Here is a 22,838-nt window from a genome sequence, read left to right on the forward strand (position 1 = left end):
CAAGTGATACAATTACAGTTTTATACTAATATTATAACTTTGATCTAGTAGAAATAAGTAATTTTAGTCATCCTTTTTTGCAAGTTATTTTAATTTTAACACGTTAACATGTATCGTATTGAATTTAATTTCGTAAAATTGTAAAAGACTCCATTTTGAGTATTTGCATTGAACCTTAACAAATTCAGGGCCGACCTTGAGTAATTGAGAGAATCTAATGGTTTGAACTCAAAAATAACCGTCCAATAAAAATTGACACACGTTGTGGCTACTTGGAAACAAAAAAATTGAGCAAAGCACATGATTTTTCCCTATTCCAAAGTGCTACATGGGTCCAGTACTGTGATTTTTCCCTCAAATTACGTTAGTGAAGTCATGGGTAGTGCACTCCATGGTGTGGGACATACACTTGGCGCGCATAGATTGGGTCCAAAATGCCTTTCATTTATCTACTTCAATTCCCATAGGTCTGGCATGCACCTTCGGTTATCTTTTCTTTCATGTCCTAGTTGAAACTTTCATTTACGGTAATGCAAATCCCGAACATTTCTCATTTCAACGGCGTTCTTTAAGTTTGAGCATCGTGCTCATATATTTTTTTCCTTTTGCATCACTTGAGAAATTCGAATTCCTCTTCCGTGAGGCAAAAAAGAACTGGTGGTGGATTTCATCTACCACACGACTCCTATATAAGTCAGTCCATCTACAATCAGACCAACCGTACATGATCTTGACATGTCCGCGCAACTCGATCACACGGCAAAAGCGCTTTTTCGAGGGAAACACTAACTTACCATTTTCTTTCCCGCTAAAAGGCTGACCTCCCCATCTTTTTTTTAATATTATTTTATAACTTGGCTCCCCCTCCCTTGGATGACAAATTTCTCTTAAAAAATACAATAAAAAATTCTCTAAATATAATACTCTTGTAGTTAGATTGAAGCCAATCATACATGGGGTCGAACAGTGACAACTACTCCTTTTCAAGATTTGTGTGTTCGGTATTTAGTTTATTATATAGTATTCGATCCATCATTTTGCACGCCAAAGTCCAACTCTGTATTTGTTTATTGTTTTCTTGTTTAAACTAGTCATTGCGTGGGGATGATCAACGACTCTTGTATAATTGATGTCATGTTATAGTAGTATTATTTTGTAAGGGAAATATATATATACAATCTTTACGTAAGGGCCGGCCACCACCCCATCTCATTTTTTATGTATATACTCCCTCCGTCTCATAATATTTATCCGGTCCGCAAAACGGAGACATAAAAATAATACAATTTTTGTAAGAAAAATTGAAAAAAAATTCAATAATTTACTAGATATTGACGAGTTCTTTTAACTTATGAAAAAAATTTGAATTTTTTCTTGAAAGAAATACATTATTTTATAGTCCCTGTTTTGCGAATCGGACAAATATTATGGGACGGAGAGAGTATATTATACACATACAGGATCCCCTACTTTGAGGCCAAAAAAGCCACTGAGTGATCATGGGCGTGGAAGAAGGCTCATCCCCTTGCGATGGAGAGGCTCAGGCCGCGCAGCTGCGGTCGCAGGCCTTCGATCGCAAGCAGCAGCAGCGTGGTGGCTGGATCACTTTTCCGTTCATCGCAGGTTCTGATCAGATCTTCTCTTTCCACCCCTCTCTCTCTCTCTCCCTCTGCGTATTACTACCAATGAATATTCACGTATATGAGCTTGCAACTTTGCATATCCCACTGATGGTGGGAGTGGGAGAGAGAAATTTAGTACACTAAAACAAAAAATTCACACAATCTTCATATCCATAGTTACAAAAAGTCAAAAACACAAATCCTCTCACGCATCAGACACAGTACGTACATAGTGGGGGAAATCAATCCTTAATTTGGGGTACTCATATCTCTCTCTCTCTCTCTCTCTCTCTCTCTCCTCTTCCTGTCTCTTTCTCTTCTCTCTCCTTTCCTACATATTACTATACGAACAGAGGATAATCATTTTATAAACCTCAACCACAAAAATCAACCTCGAGATTAAAGCCCCAACTACCTCCTTAAGTTGGCTGACCCGGCCCCATCTTCAATGCCAAACCCTTCCTTGTTCTTCAAAATCCATCGCACAATAACCCTACCACATTCAAGCTTTTACTCAACTGACATCCACACCCATGCGAAACATGTATAAGGTTTATCATATTACTAGGTTATAGAAAGATACTTGACTTTTTCTATACGAAAGAGAATAGAAAGTAAAAATAATTCATGGTTAGAATTAAAAAAAAAAAAAACACCGAAATAATAAGCTCAAACTTCTTGTATATATGTTTTTTTTTTTTTTGGGTTGAAAAGAAAACGTCTTGTAGGGCATATGATTGTCGAGGTCCGTGGATGCCAACACAGTTGGAATGTGCGGCTCCTCGTTGTGATGCCATTTTCTCCTATGTTCCCTTTCATCGTTGTATCCTATTCAATGATTTAATAAAATTTTGCTTTGCCGATAACAAAAAAGAAAAGAAAACTTCTTGTATGTTATAGTAACTGGAGTATTTTGTAATTTTAGTGATTCTAAAGCTTCATATTGTAAAATTTTAAATTTTTTGTTAAAAGGAATAAAGAAATATCATCTAAGATATAAAAGAAAGTCAATTTAGCTTAATCTAAGCCAACCATCAGCTAATTTCAGAGGTGTTTTCTGGCCTGAGGAGGACTCAGTGAACTAGGGCCGATAAACGAACGAAGTATTTGAGTTCAATCTCGTGTTCATTTGCGAAAAAATTATGAGATGGTTTGTTATGGAAACATTCAAACGAGGCTAGAACACTTTTTTCAAAAATGTGAGGAGTGACTTCAAACTATTTGGTGGTTGAGGAATTTGCTGGGGTATAGTTTCATGCCTGATCTCAAATTTTTTAACTGTTGCTGTTTGAGGGATCATAACAACTTATTCACAGTTTACGGAGCTCAATTTTGGCCATCCAAAAATGTTTTGGCCATGGTCTGGATGGAAAACAATCTATCCGAACAACTTGTGCTGTGGGGTTGGTGTAAATTAAAGCATCGTGCAGTACATTTTGCATGTTTGTTTAGTTGATCAGCCACCCGGCTTACAGTTATTTCCTTTGGTATTCCGAAACAGATCCCACCAATCGTAACCTTGAGTGTTGTGGTCGCACTGTAAACGAGAGTTCCATTTCACAACTATTTTCTCGCACGTACAAATTTTCGCTTGTCGGGAAGGTGGCCCAAATTTTTTTACTCTCGGTGAAAGTAGCTCGAACTAGAGACCGGTTACCCGTTTGTTCTCAGTTATCCATCTAAAATGTGTCTGTGAATTTGTGTTTGGCAGCAACTATGGCGGGCCTAACGCTGGCGGCGGGAGGATGGATTAACAACTTCATAGTGTTCATGATCGGGGAGTTCAATGTGAAAAGCATCGACGCTGCCCAGCTCTGGAACGTGGTTAACGGCTGCACATCTATGTTTCCGGTCGTAGGAGCAATCGTCGCCGACTCCTTCCTAGGAAATTTCTCTGTCATCTGTATTTCTTCCCTCTTCTCTCTCCTGGTAATTACTACTGTAGTATTAATTACACTGTGTGCATGTATATATGCAGAGTTATGGGTGTGTACGTAGACTTCAAACGTGTACTACAGTATATTATACCAATTGCATGTTGTGCCCCGACCAGGACCTCAAATCAAACACACACATAACAAGAATTCGAGAGAAAAATTTCATCTGTAACTACTAATAGATTACAAATTAAACAACTCTCCGGAAGAGGAGCTCCCCAAATCCGGCTCAACTCAACTCCGTCACACCTCTCCGGTTCTCCCTCACACACTCATAGCTCTCATTGATTTTGCCACACCCCAAACCAAGGATTTACTTGTGGGTTAGGAATCTACGAACCGTCATTGTCTGGACATACGAGTCATATACAGCTGACCGGGAAGACAAAGAGTCTTATTCAATCTATACGCTATGCATTGAGTTCGTACCTGAACAGGTCAATATTCTTCTAGAATTTCATTTTTAGTGAACTTTTTTTTTTCCTTTAACTTCTTTAATTTTCTGTATCGCAAAGTGAAGTACCATACCCTGATCAAAAAAACAAAAAAAAGTGAAGTACCATACCATTCTTTATTTTACCTTTCCTTTTGCTGCTGACGGAATTACCTTAAGTGACTCGAAAATGCAGGGCATAATCCTTCTACTCCTCTGTTCCACGATCGACTCGCTGAGGCCTCCACCATGCGATCAAAACGGACCCAACTCATGCATCACAGCGTCAAGACTCCAACTCTCCATCCTGTATCTGGCCATAACCCTCGCAACCATCGGCGTGGGAGGCACACGCTTCACCATCGGCGCGTTGGGCGCCGATCAATTCGACGACCCAAGACACCAAGGGAGTTTCTTCAACTGGTACTTGTTCACACTCTACACCTCGTCGGCGATAAGTGCCACCGCCGTTGTGTACGTCGAAGACAACGTGAGCTGGGGGTGGGGTTTCGGTATCTGTGCTGCGTCTAACGTGGTTGGGTTGGCTATTTTCGCATCGGGGGGCCGGTTTTACCGTCCTGTTAAGCCGAAGGGGAGCCCGTTCACGGGCCTGGCTCGGGTGGTTGTTGCGGCTGTTCGGAAGAGGAATGTGGTGGTTTCAAGCAAAAGTGAAGACTATTACGATAGAGCAGATAATGGAGGGGTTAATTTAGTTGCTGCAACACCAACTGGTGCTTTCAAGTAAGTATGATCTTCTAATTGCATATGATTTCCAACTTTTAGCACAACTGTGAGGGCTCCCGGAAATTGTTCTTGAGCCACTTAAATTCTCTTTCATTATCAAACCAAAAATTGCATTTCTCAACTCACAGGTTTCTGAATCGAGCAGCACTGCTAACCGAAGGAGATACCAAACCGGACGGCTCGATTGCAAAATTGTGGAAGCTATGCACATTGCAACAAGTAGAAGATCTAAAAACCCTGATCAGAATCTCCCCGCTCTGGTCAACCGGCATCTTGTTGAGCACCCCACTCGCCGTCCAAATGAGCTTAGCTACCCTCCAAGCCATCACCATGAACCGCCACATTGGTCCACATTTTAAAATCCCAGCAGGTTCAATGTTGGTCTTCATAATGGTCTCCTGTTGCATCGCCTTAATCTTCATAGAGAGGTTCTTCTTCCCCATGTGGCAAAAAGTCGCCGGCCGGTTTCCCCCACCACTCCAACGAATAGGAATTGGCCACGTGTTATGTGCCCTCAGCATGGCAGTTTCAGCTATAGTGGAATCGAAACGGCTAGAAAAGGCTCACAATATTGGTGCAAATTCAATTGTTCCCATGTCAGTCTTATGGCTAGTACCACAACTAGCCCTAGCCGGAATGGGGGAGGCATTTCACTTTCCAGGAAATAATGCGTTCCTTTATCAGGTACTCCTTTCGTCCCAAATTCTCGGTAATTCTTTCTTTTTTTGGATGTCTCAAAATGTTAGTCCCTTTGAAAAGTCAAACCAAAAAAACATTTTAGTTTTTCAAAATTATCTCTAAATAGTATGTCATTGTGTTAAAAAGAGATAATACAAGGATAATGTAGTAAAAGTCATGCCTCACAATTTGAATTTGGTGCAATCATTGTTTATCGTCTTAATATTTAGCTTTCCCAAAAATATTTAGCTTTCCCAAAAAGGACAAGCAATTTGGGATATTTTTAAGCCACTAAATTTTCTTGGGAATACCAATTGTTTTCAATGCATGCCTCCTCACTAGTGGTATTAAATTGTAAGCCATTAATTTATTTAATATTAAGGCACTAATTTTATTGGGAATAACAATTGTATTCCATGCATGCCTCCTCACTAGTGATTAGCGAGTCCAATTTGGTTCACCCTACTTAAAAGATGGTGGACGTTACTCTTACTCTTATTGGTCGAAAGGGCGTAGGTCTCACCTTTGCAATACACTTTTTGGTAAGCATGATGTCATTTTGTGGTAGGATCCACATTATTTAACCAATAAAAAAAAGGGTAATGTTTACCCTCTATTAAGGAGGATGAACAAAATTAAATTCGTGATTAGCCCTTTCATTCATAAGAGGTGTAAATCAATATAACTGTAAATACTTTCATAGTAAGTCCAGTAGTGAGGTCTAAATACGAACTCTACTTTCTGATTTGATACCATGAAATTCTCTTAGCAAGCAACTAATATAAAAGTTGAACTAAGCTATTAGAGTGCGAATTTCTTCATAAATAACAGTATTCTGAACTCCAGGAGTTTCCGCTTGCACTGAAAAGTACGGCGACGGCAATGGTGGCTATGATGATAGCGATAGCGTTTTATCTGAGCACGGCTGTGGTGGGGATAGTGCAGAAAGTGACGAATTGGTTGCCGGACAATATAAATGAGGGGAGGATGGATAAGGTGTACTGGGTGTGTTTTGGACTTGGGGGGGTTAACTTTGTGTATTACTTAGGGTGTGCTTGGTTTTACAAGTATCAAGGTCTTGCCAAGGTAGCAGATGAAAATAAAGCTTGATATGCCTTTAGATGCATACGGTGGTTTTGTATCTCTATTACTGTATCTATCAGTTATATATGCTTGCAGCTTATTTTGAGATGTGATTCATAAAATTCATGTAATGAATTTTCTCTCCATGGAATATATTTCCCTAGAGAAAGCTAGCTATGGTACACATGCATGGTTTGGACCATAGCAATGTTATTACCCACCTTTTTAGTTTAGTTTACGTCAGGTATCTAATTTGTTTGGTGTAGTTATGAGTACGGCCGGTGCGCACCAAAAAAGTAAAGTATCTGGTGTTCAAAAGCTGAAACTGCCAAACTGGGTTCTAAGTGGCAAAGTATATCTGTAGTGGATGAAACTGTTTTTAAACTGCACAAAATTGGTTTTCAAATGCTGAAACTGGGTTCTAAGTGGCAAAGTATCTGGTTTTCAACACGCTTGTTTGTCATTGATATGTTGAGAAGTCCCACGCACTTGTTCCAAATATTTTGAGGTAATCCAATTGTAAATGACAGATCATTTTATTCAATCTATTCAATCCATTCAATCCACATGAGCTTCTCAGCCGTATTAAACTCAAGTGTTGAACAGTTGTCTAAGATGGACTCTAAGATGGGGAAAGCCTTATGTCAGGCATGGGCAGCTCCACTGCTACTTGAGGGGTTTCAAGCGACTGCTAAAAGGTCATATTTTTCAATATGCAATATGATTTTTCTTTAGTATTATCTGAACTGGATCAGTAGCATGAAGGCAAACTGAATAAAATCCACTTAAATTTGTGAACAATTAGATAGTATAGCTCAACAAAATACAATAATCCAAGCCCAACAAATTTCTAACTAATATTAAAAACTTCCGTTTATATAGAGTTTTATATCACAAAAATTTTCTATACGTTTTTGTCACCGCTAAACTCAAATCCTAAAGCTGCCCCTGGTGTTAGTTTATCAGGTGTAATTTTCTAATGGCTCTGCTACTTCACAGATTGTATGATTAGTGGAGAAAGGTTTACTACTTCAATTTTTGTAAAAATCGGATTTTAGTTGATTTTTGTTTTCCTCAAACAAAGAAGTTGTAGTGTCTTTTCCTCAAATAATGTTGAATTTCTGTTATAGAACTCAATTTCTGCGTCTCTGTTTTTCTATTTGCTAAAACTGGTCAGTTTATTGATGGAACTGCTGCAACTGCTTTTGAATTAATTGCTGAAACTGGTCTCTGAACTATTGAAACAAAGTTACAAAATTGCTAAATAGGAATTCCAATTGCTGAAATCGGTTTCCAAGTCTCGGAAGATGCTTTCAGACTTCTGACACGGTTTCCATACTGCTGAAATTTGGTCCTATATTGCTAAATCTGGGTACTTTGCATTTACTTATACATGCATCTCTGTCTTCTCGGATACGTGTTCTTAAGTTGTTTGTATCCACATCTCCTAGGGTATACCGTCTGTTAGTTTCTTTTACGGAGAGAGAGACGGAGTTGCTTAGCGTTCTTTTAGTAATAAGCTTTAGGTTTTTGGTATGTATATTAAGTTTTTTTTTTTTGAACTGTAAAATATTTTATTGACTTTTGAAGAAGTAAAAAGATTGGAAGGAAAGGTGCAAAAAGCATCACTACAAGAGAGAGCATCCCAACTATGTTAGCACCCAAACCCTTGACAATCATCTGCAGCTCCTAACCAAAAAGAAACTAGCTTGTAGCTTGCAAGATGCCAACCATGATCTAGAAATCTCAAGAGTACAGACCCTAAAGAGAAAACATAGTTATTAACCAGATGCCAACCTCAAAGTTATTAACCAGATTTTTCTGGTTACCCATGAGAACCATAGTCTCGATATCAAAGATAGTGGAAATACTTAGCATGAGGAATCATAGAAAAAGAAAGAGAATAAATGGGCTGACCTCAAAAATTGGGACAGATCAGATGGCAATAAGTTTTAGTCTCTTTTTTTTTTTTTTTAATTTGATAACCTCTTCGACAAATGGACTGATTCAAGTAATTGACATGTTAAAAATGTTCTCTATGTTCAGAATTTCTTTGGTTATTTTAGAAACTGAATGGAATTTGATTGGATTTGTCATCTCTCATCTTTATTGATCATTGATGCCATGACTTTGATTGATGCAGTCATTGTCATAGTTGGAAATTGAACTAAAATGCCATAGAATGCCAAGTAAAATTGACTTTTACTAGCTGCAGCTTCAACACTGAAAAGAGTATTCCCTATTGTGACTTTGGGTTTTTTAGTGGAACGATTTCCCCAAATAAATTAAGTGGTTATTTTTTTTCTTGGCAAACGAAACATTTTATATTGCTCGAAATAGGTAGTACATCGAGAAAAAGCATCTAGGCACAAAGCGCTTAGATGCAATAGAAAGAAAATGCATCCAACAAACAATTGGATAACACACCTCAACTACATTACAATCTTACTTTTCGAATACCATCAAGAAAACACCTCAACTACATTACAATCTTACTTTTCGAATATCATCAAGAAAAAGCTTAAAATCCTCCATTGGGTAGTCTTTAATGTCGAACTTCGCCTTCATCCACATTGCGACCCTAGTTTTGACCAATTCCTCCACCTCCCACGCCTGTGTTGTTGAGTTGTAGAAAATGTAGTCATTTCTTACTAGCCAAATAGACCATAATGTAGCATAAAAGCATGACTTCCAAATATGCTTTTCCAGATTTTTATAACCATTAGCAAGCCACCAACTAGCCAAGTTTGGAACAGAAGATGGGCAAGCCTATTTGAGATTCCACCACTCCAAGATTACAGACCATACAGTCCAGGAAAAGTAGCATTGAATGAACAAATACTTATGAGTTTCCAGATACAAGGAACAGAGAGGGCATAAGGCTTGTTGGATCTCACTTATCAAATTCCTACTCAAGAGTATTGACCTGGTAGCTGCTTTCTCCTTGACAGCCATCCACGCGGACACTTTCACCTTTGGGGGGCTCAAATTCTTCCAAAGTGATCCCAACAGAGCGTTACTTGAATGAAAAGACTGTTCCCATTGCCCATAAGCAGATTTAACACTAAAGATCCCATCTTCCATCCATCTCCACTGTAAATAGTCAGACTTGGTTGGACTTAAAGTCACTCCTCGAATTCTCTGTATCAGATTATCCAGCTCTTGACGCTCTCGTCCAAACACCCTTCTTTTGAACAACAACTCCCATGAGCCCTCATTAGCAACTCCCCTCATATTGTTGATCATTTCTCCCTATTGAGAAGATGATAGGAACAATCTTGGGTAAGCTTCTTTTAACGGTAGCTCACCCAACCAGATGTGTTCCCAAAACAAAGTAGCATTCCCTGAGTTTACTTTAATTCTAAAGCCTTCTCGGATGGAGTATCCCAGATGGGATGAAGAGTTCTCTAAGGAGCATATGTCTGCCCAAATTTTCCTCTAATGACTTTTGCCTAGAGAGACTCTTTATTGTTATCAAAACGCCACCACCACTTGGCCAAGAGTGCTAGGTTCTGCAGCAGCATTCTCTTCACCCCTAACCCACCATCATCTTTCTTCCTTGCTATCTCCTCCTATTTAACCAAATGCATCTTCTTCTTGTTGATCGAGTCACCCCAAAAGAACTGTCTTTGTAGTTTCTCCAATTTCCTCGCTACTGCAGTTGGCATTTTAAATAGAGATATGAAATGAATAGGGACATTACTAGTATTGGAGTTGATAAGAGTCAGCCTTCCTCCTGTCGAGATGCACCAAGACCTCCAAACACTCAAAACCTTTTCAGTCCTTTCAATAACAGGATCCCAAGTCTTAATCCTACTTGGGTTTGCACCCAACGGCAGACCAAGATATTTAATGGGAAGTTATTTCACTTTGCATCCCATTATTTGAGCCAAATCGACCACAGCATCTTGGGGAACATTCACACCACATAGGGAACTCTTTGAGAAATTAATTCTCAAACCTGACATCAATTGGAAGCATATGAGGATTCTTTTGATATTGGCCATCTCTTCCGGATCATTATTGCAAAAGAGGATGGTGTTGTCCGCAAACTGTAAGTGCGATATCGAAACCCCATTACACCCCAATTTAGTCCCTTTAATGATATTTCTCGCCTTAGCTCTTTCCAACATTATGTTGAGTGCTTCTGCCACTATGTTAAAGAGAAAAGGTGATAGGGGATCCTCTTGCCTAAGACCCTTCTTATTCCTTAGAAGCTGAACCATTGATCAATTTGGACATAGAGACCGATGAACAACACTCGAGAATCCAGCCACACCACCTGTCCCCAAAACCAAACTTGAAAGCATATCAATCAAAAAATTTCAATTAACACAATCATACGCCCTTTCGAAGTCTAGTTTCAGAATAAGTCCCCCACGCACGCTATGTTTCCAACTGTGGATAGCCTCATTTGCTATGAGGACGTCATCCACAATTTGTTTCCCACCCACGAAGGCTGCTTGGGCTTCCCCAATCACAGTTGGCATGTGCACTTTAATTCTGTTCGCCAACACTTTAGAGAGGACTTTGTAGACCCACCCCACCATACTTATAGGTCTATACTCTTTGAAGGACACTGGACAAGCTACCTTAGGAATCAAGGAGACAAAAGTGGAATTGATACCTTTAGTTAGCTTCGCATTGGGTTACGTTGTTATCTTCTATTTTTGTAAACCTCCATCTCTGATAAGAGATAAAAAAAATCATTCCATTGTCCAAAAAGGGACATGGTAGTGTATTGTTACACATCTTCATAAATCAAACACGCATTAGAATGGACACTTTGTTGTGTTGACATCAACAGATTTTGGATTTCTCTACCAAATTTCAAAGGTTGTTGTTTGGGAGTAGATATGAACATTTTATTAGCTACCTAAGAAATGCTATTTGTTCAAGAATCTCTTACCTGCATGTGTCACTTTGAATCCTACAATCACTTTGATAGATTTTCAAACTTTTAGTTCGCTTACTACTTATAGGTACAATCTCTCAAAGAAAGAAACACCGGGGTTGTTATCCGCGATAATTAAGCAACGTGTCAATGGCACCTGTATTCGTGAGGTATTTCTTATCTACGGTCTTAAGGTTCTATAATGATTCACTTAATCAGCTTTCTTAATTTTACTATTACACTTCCGATTTGTATTGCTTGGGAAAGGCACAAGTTAAGCCCTTGAGACAAGGGGAAAGGAAAAGTCGCCTATATGAAACTACTTTGCAATTTTTCTTGCACATTCCTTTATGTCTCTTTTATGTAGTCTGTGCGTGAATGAGGTAGAATTTTAGCCAATTAAAAATTGGCCCAAATAATTATGACCATTTGCTAAATTATTGATATCCCTACCTACTTTTTACTGTCTTCTCTCTCTCTCTCTCTCTCTCTCTCTTATTCAGTATAAGTTTTCTTAGAATAATACAGTATTTTACAACCTCTCTGTTGCCTCTCCATTATTTAGGCACAACCACTTCGAGAGAGAAATGTTGGAGTTGTACTCCGTGAAGAGCGGGACATGAACGTCATTCATATTGGTGAGGTACTTCTTGCCTACATTATTAAGTATGTTAAATACATGTTTCCTTATCAACACTGGAAATTTTCCTTTTCAACTCTAAAGGGTGGAAACCTTGGCTCGAGAAAAACGGAGAGCAAGCTCTAGAGCCGAGGATGACCCATACAGGCAAGGGAAAAAACAATGAACGGGTATGAATTTTCTTATTCTTTTTCCTTGACCAATGTGCCTTCAGAAAAATTAGCTTTAAGTGTACCACATCATCCACAAGCCCTTGCTTCTCTATTGTAAAAGGTTCTGTAATATGAAACATGGCTTGTACTTAGGGGCGGAGCCAGAAATTCTTGGCAGTGGGGTCAATTTCCTATAGCACAAAAAAATTTCGTTTCATACTACTTGATAGTAAAAAAAAAAATGTTGAAATGGTAAACAAAAAGGAGTTAAGTAGATATTTATGGGGTTTTTTTGGGGGGGAGAAGTGATGATATTTTACTTTGCCCTCTTTTTTTCCTCAAGTTCCAAACTTTTAAACGGACTGGGGCAAATTGTAATGTAAAAGTGGGGTCAAGTAAGCAATTTTGGGGTGAAAACTATAACTATCTCCATTGTAATTTGGAAGGCAGGGGGGTCGGATGCCACCCCTTGTCTCAAGGTGGCTCCGCCCCTGCTTGTACTTACCCAAAAAAAAAAAAAAAAAGGCCTGTATATTTGTTTATTAATCGGCATGAAACATGGCATATCAATCATACAAAGTAAAAGACATTAGGTAGCAAAAAATGGCTGAATATATGATGCCTTAAGGTATGCTGTCCCACGATTAGTTAGAAGTTAGAACATACTCCAACTATTTATTGACAGCCAAACCAGCAAATAATCCAAAAACTCCATCAACGACGATTAAATTCCTCAAACGCCTCCTCATCTATTCATTTTTCTCACATACACACCCTCAAATTTAAAAGTGCCCAAAGTGACCCCCTCACCCAACAAGAACCCTTCTGTACATGACCGTTGTTACAGGGCAAATATGCATGCTACTGGAGTTCATAACCATCTCAATGGGAGCGGGCTCCCGTCAAGCTCTTTAGTTGGGAGCGCAAAAGCGGGCTCCCAAAGTGGGAGTGACACCACTTTAGGAGCTCCTTGCAACTAAGGTCCATGGAATTTAACCACAACGACCAACCTATTATCCTGCCTTTGACCTACCATTGTTGATCCAATCGAACTCTTATAAAATAAAAATAAAAATTCACCTGTAGGAAATCACCTAATGTCTCCAATTTTTGATGAAAAATTAAAGCAAATTCAACATTCAATTGATCATTCCAACCTCTAAACAACTTATGCATTATGTGATACATTGGCAAATGAATTAGAGGACGGGAAAGTAATGACCAGGTCAATGAATATGCTTGAGCCATTGCTTTTCGCATAGTTGGAATCATAGGATAGGGGCTGAGATATTGCACTTGAGCACAGTATTGATTTGCGTGTGTCGATTGTCAAGCCGCCCCTGCGAGCACGGGCATGCTCTAGTACTTAACAAAATACTAAATTCGGTGATTGGAGCCAGACTCTTTTGTGGATTTATGACCACATCCACCGTAGGTCTTAGCTATTTCTTCGTTGTATTCATATTTTTTTTTTAAAATAGTAGGGTAGAATTGTCGCAACAGAGCATGATCTTGGTTTAACTTGTGCTAAATTCAGGTGCTGTTGGCTCCATGTCACATTAGCTATAAAATTGCAGCCCCGCAAATTTCCTAGGCAACATGTCACCTTCAGATTTTTAGTTGAAAACATAAAACAGTACTTTCGGCTCTCTTGAATTTGTAGCCGTTTGGCATTCTTTCTATTTGTGTAAGCTTTTTTTTGGCCCAAATCAAGTTTCCAATTCATTTGGTGCTCACCGCTTGCTAATAACACCCGAAACCAAATTAAATATCTATTTTACCAGTCGAGTTGGCCTGCACTTCAATCGTTGGTGATTGTTGTTCATGTGCTTCCTTTTATTGGATATCGAAGTCTTCGAGTGCACGGGCACGCACTAGATGAAGGCAAATGAACGGTCTTGAAACAAAATAGAATATCGATTTTTTCAAGTGGCTCCGGCATGTGCTGGTTTGCATATGATATATATTGGCAATTGAGCCCCACAGAGTACTTATAGTCAATGAAATTGCATACTGGACGGTATGCATGTGTTAGTAATACAAATTCCGGTGTATGTGAAGGGAATTTTCTTCCCAAGGCATCAATTATTGAAGAGGGTCAAAAGACCCCACCCAGGCAACCAGGCAAAATGATCTGTTTTTCCCCCCTTGCCCCCCCTTTTGTGGGTAGCTTCACACAAATCAGAATATTAGTCAACCCTTCAAATTGGCAATCACTCCTTTGTTTAGATTTTTTTAGATATTTAATTGGTACTTAGTTAATACACTAATCAACCAAGACACTTATTTGTTTTTCTTTTGTTGTTAACGGAACGTTGGGAAAAAAGAAAAACCTTCAACTCAGGGGTGATCGCGGATGAATGATGATCAACCACCCTGTATAATAAAAAACCATGTACATATATGTTTTTTTTTTTTTGCATATGTAACAGTCCCATTTCAGAGGCCAAAATAGTCGATCACCGAGGTAAATTCATAATAGTATTGAGTCCGATCAAGCTTATTTTTTGTGCGAATACACGACACCGCGGTTTTTACAAGATGAACAGTTCTGATTACCGTAAGGAAGCCACGATGGAGCCCACAATGGGAGGTGGAAACCCCATGGTTCCTCATCCGGAAATAACTTTTTCTTTTGCTTGAGCCCCACAAAACCAATACCCCACATGCTTTTTGATTTCCTGCACCTATCACCTATAATGTTTTCCATGATATTCATGTGCCTAAGAAACTGACCCTTGAACTTCCCAATTAACACGCCTCTGAAAAAAACATCTTTGCCGGAAAGAACAACCATATTAGATATTCAAACTGCATATAAAATGCCTTGCAATTAATTGTATGGTACCTAAATATATGATACTAGAGAGTATAATAAACTATGTATGTGAAGGGAATCTTGTTCCAAAGGCATTAATTATCGAAGGGAGTCAAAAGACCCACGCAGGCAACCAGGCAAAATGATCTGTTTAGTTGCTTCTCATGAATCAGAATATTAGTCAACCCCTGCACACTGGGAATCACTCATTTGGTTACATTGTTTTAAATTTAGTTGGTGCTTAATAAATAATACTGCGCCTACTGATCAACAGTTGGAAACAAAAAATAACTTCAACTCAGTTGATCGTGGATGATCAATCACACTGTATAATTCAGATACATATATTCTTTTGTATATATAGCATTCCCCTTCGGATGCCAAAATAGTCACCAAGTTAAACTCAGAACGCTGAGTCCCATGGGCATGGAAGAAGGCTCAGCCCCCAACAATGGAGAGGTTCAACTGTCGTCCACAGCCTCTGATGGCAAGCAACGAGGTGGATGGATCACGTTTCCTTTCATCATAGGTCCTGATCTTCTCTCTGTCTCTGTTACATATGTAATATACTTATATATGCTGCATACTCCGCACCTCTTGGTGATCATACTGGATGACACAAGATACTTTTTTTTTTGGACTATTTTACCATCTTAATGAAATAATCAAAACTTAAAAGAATATAGATTGAATTTTTCAAAAAGTTCAAACTAGTTAAGTTGACAAATCAAACTTGAACAATTTCTATTCGACTCGCTTGGCTTCTCTATTAGTCTTAGGTGGTCAACTTGTGAGGTCAGGTGTTGAGGTGATTAACGTGCCTTGCTTATTTTAACGAAAAGACGAACAAAAGTAGTAGAACAAATTTTTTGGAAAAGCGAGGCCTCAGGCTCCGTTTGTTTTACCTATTTTTTGTTTTTGTTTCATTACTCAGCTCTTTTGATTAGTGTATTAGTAGCTCTAAAAACATCTTTACCAATTTTTTTAAAAGTTAACATCAAAATTGTACATTACTAAGAACTTGCATTCACTGGTTGTTTATGTTATTATCATTTTTTTATATTCTTTAACATATACTTATTTGTATTATTAAGAGTCCAACTTTTAATTTCCTAAGTTAATACTTGATTACTCAAGTTCATTAGGACTTCAAAATGTTATACTTTATATTTTCTTTTTAAACAAAAATGTATATATACAGTAGTTCTTTATTTTGTTTTCTTTTTTCTTAAAAGGTTTTTATATTGTAAACTAATTCATTAATTCCAAACTCATTCTCATAGCCCTTAATTAGTTATTATAATATTACACCTAACCCTTTAAGTCAGTTCATTGCCTAAACTTTGACATACCACTTTTGGTACTTAAAAATACCTTATTTTCTCTCATGTAGTTTATTTGGTTCATGTATGTATTATAACACTTGAATAATTAAGTAAATCTAGATTTCATGATATTCACATTAAACTACCAATAACAGAATTTTAAACATGCAAAACAATGACAAACGGAACAAAACAGATCATAACTGAGAACAAAGAAAGTTAGATTTTGACCCAAAATGCATTTGCGGAAGCAAACCAACAGTGGCGTTTGTGAGGTTGGTACATGGCGGCTATAAGGCCGAGGGTCACGGACGCAAGGTGTTCGACTCGTTCAAACAGTTTTTGTTAGTTTCGGTTTCTCTTTGCACTGCTGGATCCAATCCACGATTTTACACCACCACTATTTTACTATACTTAGAGTTAAGGGGTAATGAAAAATCTATCTTGGTCTTTGAAGTTCTAGTTAGAATTGAAAAAGAATGTAGGTGGGAGGTGGCGGCAATGGACGATCTTCTTCTTCTTTCTTCTTTTTCTTCTTTCTTTTCCTCCTTTCCAGAACTCTCTCGGCGAAAACAAAAAAGGAAAACAAAAGAAGGTATTGGGTGATGATGTTCTCTCTCTTCCTCTCTTTGCCGGGGGGTGGGTGTGTGTGTGCGCGTGATTGCCCTTCTCTTTGCCGAAAACAAAAGGGGAGTGTGGGGTTTTATTTTTGAAAAGAAAATGGGAGGTTGAGTGTGGGAATTGGTTTGGTGATGAGGAGGAGGGTGGTGGAACAGATAAGGAAGTGTAAGAGATAAGGTGATGTATAACCCCAAGGGGCTGTGAGAGAGCAATAAGTGTTCATTCATGAGGTTATATGTTTCATTCCCATGGAGGCTGAACGTTCCAAACCTTGAGGCCATTAGGGGTTATGCCCGGTTGTTACCTTTAAAGTCTTGGATTGAGGTGCGCGCAAGCTGGCTCGGACATATGACCGGTTATTAAAAAAAAGAGAGGTTATGTACTCCATCTGTCTCTCTCCTTCTGCCCTCCTCTCTCTCTCTCTGCCGAATGGAGTGAAATGGGGGGAATGTGATTTTGTAAGTGTAATGGGAGGGAGTTGGAGTGGGGAAGTGGTAGTAGTTAGGGATTTAGTTAGGTTATGTATTTGGTTAGGGTTCTTAGTTACCGAGACAATTACACAAATTAGATTAACTAGACAACTCTTTCTAGTTAATTAATAATTTAAGAGTAAGATTACTATATTTTATTCAAAAAAATAGGGTCAAAATTAGGATCATTACAAATGAAATACAATAACATTATTTTCACAATTGAGGAGTGAGGAGCATCCTCCAAATTTGAAGAGAAAAAAAATTGAGGAGTGACTTCAAACTATTTGGTGGTTGAGGAATTTGCTAGAGGATATATTTCACGCCAGACCCCTCAAATTTTTTGACTTTTGCTGTTTGAGGATATACTCTAAGTGGACAACTTATGTGGTCCGAGTAAAGCATCGTGCAGTACATTTTGCATATTTGTGTAGTTGAGCCACATGTCTTACAGTTATTTCCTTTGGTATTCCGAAACCGATCCCACCAATCATAACCTTGAGTGGTGTGGTCGCACCGTGAACAAGAGTTCCATTTCACAACTTATTTCCCACAATTTTTTGCTTGTAGGGAGGGCGGCCCAAATTTTTTTTGTTTTTTTGCTCTTAGTGGAAGTAGCTAGAACTAGAGACTGCAGGTACTTGTCTCTAGTTCTCGGTCTGTTGGATCCATGCAAAATGTGATGCGTTTGTGTTTGACAGCAACTATGGCGGGCTTAACGCTGGCGTCAGGAGGATGGATAAACAACTTTATAGTGTTCATGATTGGGGAGTTCAATGTGAAAAGCATTGAGGCTGCCAAACTCTGGAACGTGGTTAACGGCTGCACTGCCATGTTTCCAGTCCTAGGAGCAATTGTTGCCGACTCCTTTCTGGGAAGTTTCTCGGTCATCTGTATTTCTTCTATCTTCTCTCTCCTGGTAATTACTTCTACTACTTTCTCCTTGAATAGTATCTTTCTTTTTGAGGACTCCTTCGCAGTAACAATTCCTCTTGTCGAGCCGGGTGCCGGGTCACCCGGAAAGTGAAGTACCATACTACTCTTTATTAACTACTTTGCCTTCTTTTGCTCACGGAATTACCCTAAATAATCATATCAACAAGTGACTCGCAAATGCAGGGTATAATCCTTCTACTCATCTGTTCCACAATCGACTCCCTGAGGCCTCCACCATGCGATCCAAGCGGACCCACCTCCTGCATCTCGCCATCAAGACTCCAACTCTCAATCCTATACCTAGCCATAACCCTCGCCACAATAGGCGTGGGGGGCACGCGCTTCACCCTTGGCTCAATGGGTGCCGATCAATTCCACCACCCAAAACACCAATGGAGTTTCTTCAACTGGTATATGTTCGCAATGTACACCGCAATAGTGATGAGCACCACCGCCATTACCTACGTGGAAGATGACGTGAGCTGGGGGTGGGGTTTTGGCATTTGTGTTGCTGCTAATGTAGTTGGGTTGGTTGTTTTTGTGGCGGGGAGCCGGTTTTACCGTCGTGTTAAACCGAAGGGGAGCCCGTTTACAGGCTTGGCTCGGGTGGTTGTTGCGGCTTTTCGGAAGAGGAATGTGGTGGTTTCCAACAAAAGTGAAGATTATTACTATGGAGCAGATGATGGACAGGTAAATGTGGTTGCTGCAACAGTACCTAGTGGTACTTTCAAGTAAGTAGTATTTCTTTCAATTGCTCATTATTTCCCAATTTTGTGCTAACAAATACGACAATTATTGAATTGAGACATGGCAGATGACCAGCTCACGTAGTAGCAATCTTGCATCCCTCAGCATTGTTGTGGGTTCAAACGACCCCTTCTCCCCTCCCATCCACTAGGTTAGACTAAAAATGCTTATAATGAAACTGAAAAAAAACTAACAGGGTAAAATTTCTCTCTCTAAAAAACACTCTCGCCTCTCTCTAAAACTCTCAACAGTTGGGATTTTGCTTGGGGGAGGGGGCTGTGCCCCCCCCCTTCTCCTCCAGTTACCTCCATGCCCTTCTCTCCCTCCCGCCGCTCATGTCCACCCTCCTTTCTCCCGGTGACCGGAGTTTTATCTTGTTTTTATTTTCTGTTGGTTCTTGTTACTCTCTGGTTACGGAGATTTTCGTTTCTTGTGCGGAGCTTTGTCTATCCTGAACATGGTGAGATCCTACCCAATCCACATGGATAATCCTAACGTTGAGGATCGTTCTTCCCGACGGAGGACTCCAGATTTTGAGTGTTTGTAGCTTTTGGATATTTTCTAATATAAAAAAAGGGTGATTTAGTAATAGGTCCACTATAACATTTCATAAGCACACAAGTCCACCTAATAGTTTTGTAAAGCTATAATTTCACCCAACCTAAACCCTAGGGTACCCTATGAAAGTGCCTAAAACCCTAAACCCTATGGAAGTGCCAAAACCACTAAAACCCTATAATAGGTAAGTGCATCCTAAAGCTCTATAAAAGTACCTAAATCCTAGGATACCTTACGCTAAGGTACTCTATGCTAGGATAATCTACCTTACCTTAGGGTATTCTATCTTATAATAAAAAAGTGCACACTAAAATCTTATGAAAGTGTCTAAACTTTAAGGTACCCTAAAATGGACTTGAGACCTTAGAAAATTAATAGGTGGATTTGTGGGCTGTTGATATATTTAATGGTATTATATCTTGCTGCCATAATGAACTCAAGACTAATTTTCTATAAAAAAAAAAAAACTTAAAATTGAGACATTCAACGTCTAAATTTTGAAAAGGTTGAGCCTATCGCATGGCCCACTTTATTGATCACGCAAATTATTTTTTTGATTATTAAAATTGTGGATTTCATAAAATCTCAACCTTCTAAATTACTTAGAGTGAGCTATGAAAAAACTTAAAAGAGATCCTAGCACAACTGTGACGGCTCCCTGAAATTGTTCTTGAGCCACTTAAGTTCTCTTTCATTATCCAACCAAAAATTGCATTCTCAATACACAGGTTTCTGAACCGAGCAGCACTAATAACAGAAGGAGATACCAAACCGGACGGCTCAATTGCAAAATTATGGAAGCTATGCACATTGCAACAGGTAGAAGATCTAAAAACCCTAATCAGACTCTCTCCACTCTGGTCAACCTGCATCTTGTTGAGCACACCACTCGCCGTCCAAATGAGCTTAGCCACCCTCCAAGCCATCACCATGAACCGCCACCTTGGTCCCCACTTTAAAATCCCAGCAGGTTCAATGTTAGTATTCATACCCGTCTCCACTTGTCTCACCATAATCTTCGTAGACAGGTTCTTCTTCCCCGTGTGGCAAAAAGTCACCGGCCGGTTTCCCCCACCACTCCAACGGATAGGAATTGGCCACGTGTTATGTGCCCTCAGCATGGCGGTTTCAGCTGTAGTGGAATCGAATCGGCTAAAAGAGGCTCACGATATTGGCGCAAATTCAATTGTTCCTATGTCGGCCTTGTGGCTAGTACCACAACTAGCCCTAGCCGGAATGGGGGAGGCATTTCACTTTCCCGGAAATACTGCGTTGTTTTATCAGGTATTAAATTGTTAGCCATCAATTTATTTATATTGTTAAGCCACTAATTTTATATAGGAAATAACAATCGTATTCAATGCATGCCCCGTCACTACTGGTATTAAATTAACTGTTAGCCATCAATTTGTTTATTATGTTAAGCCACTATTATTATTGGGAATAACAATTTTTTTAACGCATGCCTCCTCACTAATGATTTGCCCTTTCATTCATAAGAGTCTAAATCCATATAACTGCAAATACTCTACTAGTAAATTCGGTGGCGGGGTCTAAATACAAAACTTTACTTTCTGATATGATACCGTAAAATTCTCTTAACAAGCAATTCATCTAAAGTTAAACGAAGGTATTCGGGGGCGAATCTTTTTAACAATAATAATTTGAACTCCAGGAATTTCCGGTTACATTGAAAAGTACGGCAACAGCAATGGTGACTATGATGATATCGATAGCGTTTTATCTGAGCACGGCTGTGGTGGGGATAGTGCAGAGAGAAACGAATTGGTTGCCGGACAATATAAATGAAGGCAGGCTGGATAATGTGTACTGGGTGTGTTTTGGACTTGGGGGGGTTAACTTTGTGTATTACTTAGGGTGTTCTTGGTTTTACAAGTATCAAGGTCTTGCCGAGGTAGATGAAAATAAAGCTTGATAAATCTTTATATGCTTGCTTATTGTGAGATGTGATTCATAAAATTTATGTAATGAATTTTCTCTCAATGTAATATATTCTATTTTGTTCCCCTGGAGAAAGCTAGCTCTAGCTATGGTACACATGCATGGTTTGGACCATAGCATTGTTTTTACGCACCTTTTTAGTTTACCTTAGGGGTATCGTTTGCACTAAAGATAACTACACTATCTTTTTACACTACATAGTTACACTACATCTTATGTGGAACCTATTTTGAGTCCCAAAAAAATCTAAAAAAATACCGATAATTTTAAAATATTGTTTTATGGGGTCCTATAAAAAATTAGCTCCAATGAATGTCGGTAAGTACTACTTTTGGATTCATAGGGGTGAAATTGTTTAATTGCGCAGTTTCGGCACTACGAATCTAGAAATAATACTTACCAATATCCGTTGAAGCTAATTTTTTACAGAGCCCTATAAAATAATATTTTAGAATTTATGAATATTTTTCTAGATTTTTTTGAAGCCTGAAATGAGCTCCACATGAAATGTAATGTAACGTGTAGTGTAATTATGTAGTGTATGTAGCATCTCTCTATTGTTTGGTGTAGTTATGAATAGGTGTGCACCAAAAAAGTAGAGTTATGCTTATTGTGGTTAAATACGATCTTATGGTTCATGTGTTATGCTATTTTTATGAATCGATTTATTTGTGTTCTTTTTGTTCATGTGTTCATTGCCTTGTTAGAGTTGTAATCAATAAAGCATTTTCATTTCTTTTTTCTTTTATAATTGCTATTTGGGCCAACTTATGTGCGCATCTCAACCGATCTTGGAGCATTATCGACTAGGCAAACCCAAGGAAAGGCCCTTCGCATCAAGGAAAATGCCCCCTTTCTTAATGCTCCAAACATCACCACCTCTTTGCCACACTCCACATGCCATGTCCAGGGGCGGAGCCAGGATTTTGACTCGGGTGAAGTTGGCTTAATAGATTTATATTTTTTACCGAAACGTATACTATTATATCATAAAGTTTTTTCTTTTCTAAGACATTATATTTGTACATTGAAATGATTCTGGTCTAATCTAGTAAATGTATAGTAATTATTTTTTTCCCCCTTTAGATTACTTTAACAGTTGCATGCTTATTTTTTATTTAAGAAAGAAATTGAGAAATAAGAATGTAAAATGACCGATTTTTAATCAAATCAAAATTATTAAGATTATAATTAGCTATACAAGAATAATTATTAATG

The 22,838-nt window shown here is 38.7% G+C and overlaps 2 protein-coding genes across 5 annotated transcripts; both read left to right on the top strand.

The window, feature by feature from the left end:
• The first annotated feature begins 1,453 nt into the window (after nucleotides 1-1,453).
• Nucleotides 1,454-21,668, top strand: LOC131314829 (protein NRT1/ PTR FAMILY 2.6-like). 2 transcript variants are annotated; one of them, XM_058343698.1, is made up of 5 exons: nucleotides 1,454-1,623; nucleotides 18,119-18,336; nucleotides 18,537-19,084; nucleotides 20,387-20,942; nucleotides 21,334-21,668. In XM_058343698.1, the coding sequence occupies exons 1-5, from the start codon at nucleotides 1,500-1,502 to the stop codon at nucleotides 21,592-21,594; spliced, it is 1,707 nt and encodes a 568-aa protein (XP_058199681.1). In that variant the 5' UTR covers nucleotides 1,454-1,499; the 3' UTR covers nucleotides 21,595-21,668. The 2 variants fall into 2 exon arrangements, with proteins under 2 accessions (XP_058199681.1, XP_058199680.1); XM_058343697.1 differs by lacking the exons at nucleotides 18,119-18,336; nucleotides 18,537-19,084; nucleotides 20,387-20,942; nucleotides 21,334-21,668 and adding exons at nucleotides 3,334-3,551; nucleotides 4,189-4,733; nucleotides 4,865-5,420; nucleotides 6,261-6,666 and having other exon boundaries at nucleotides 1,455-1,623.
• Nucleotides 7,022-15,426, top strand: LOC131314831 (uncharacterized). 3 transcript variants are annotated; one of them, XM_058343701.1, is made up of 5 exons: nucleotides 7,022-7,195; nucleotides 11,480-11,561; nucleotides 11,957-12,029; nucleotides 12,116-12,201; nucleotides 15,366-15,426. In XM_058343701.1, exons 1-5 carry the CDS (start codon nucleotides 7,065-7,067, stop codon nucleotides 15,414-15,416), a joined length of 423 nt encoding a protein of 140 aa, XP_058199684.1. In that variant the 5' UTR covers nucleotides 7,022-7,064; the 3' UTR covers nucleotides 15,417-15,426. The 3 variants fall into 3 exon arrangements, with proteins under 3 accessions (XP_058199684.1, XP_058199686.1, XP_058199685.1); XM_058343703.1 differs by having other exon boundaries at nucleotides 7,026-7,195; nucleotides 11,957-12,034; XM_058343702.1 differs by lacking the exon at nucleotides 15,366-15,426 and having other exon boundaries at nucleotides 7,026-7,195; nucleotides 11,957-12,034; nucleotides 12,116-12,324.
• Nucleotides 21,669-22,838: the final 1,170 nt, after the last annotated feature.

The sequence above is a fragment of the Rhododendron vialii genome, chromosome 13a (assembly GCF_030253575.1).
Source record: "Rhododendron vialii isolate Sample 1 chromosome 13a, ASM3025357v1".
In the NCBI taxonomy this organism is placed as follows: domain Eukaryota; kingdom Viridiplantae; phylum Streptophyta; class Magnoliopsida; order Ericales; family Ericaceae; genus Rhododendron; species Rhododendron vialii.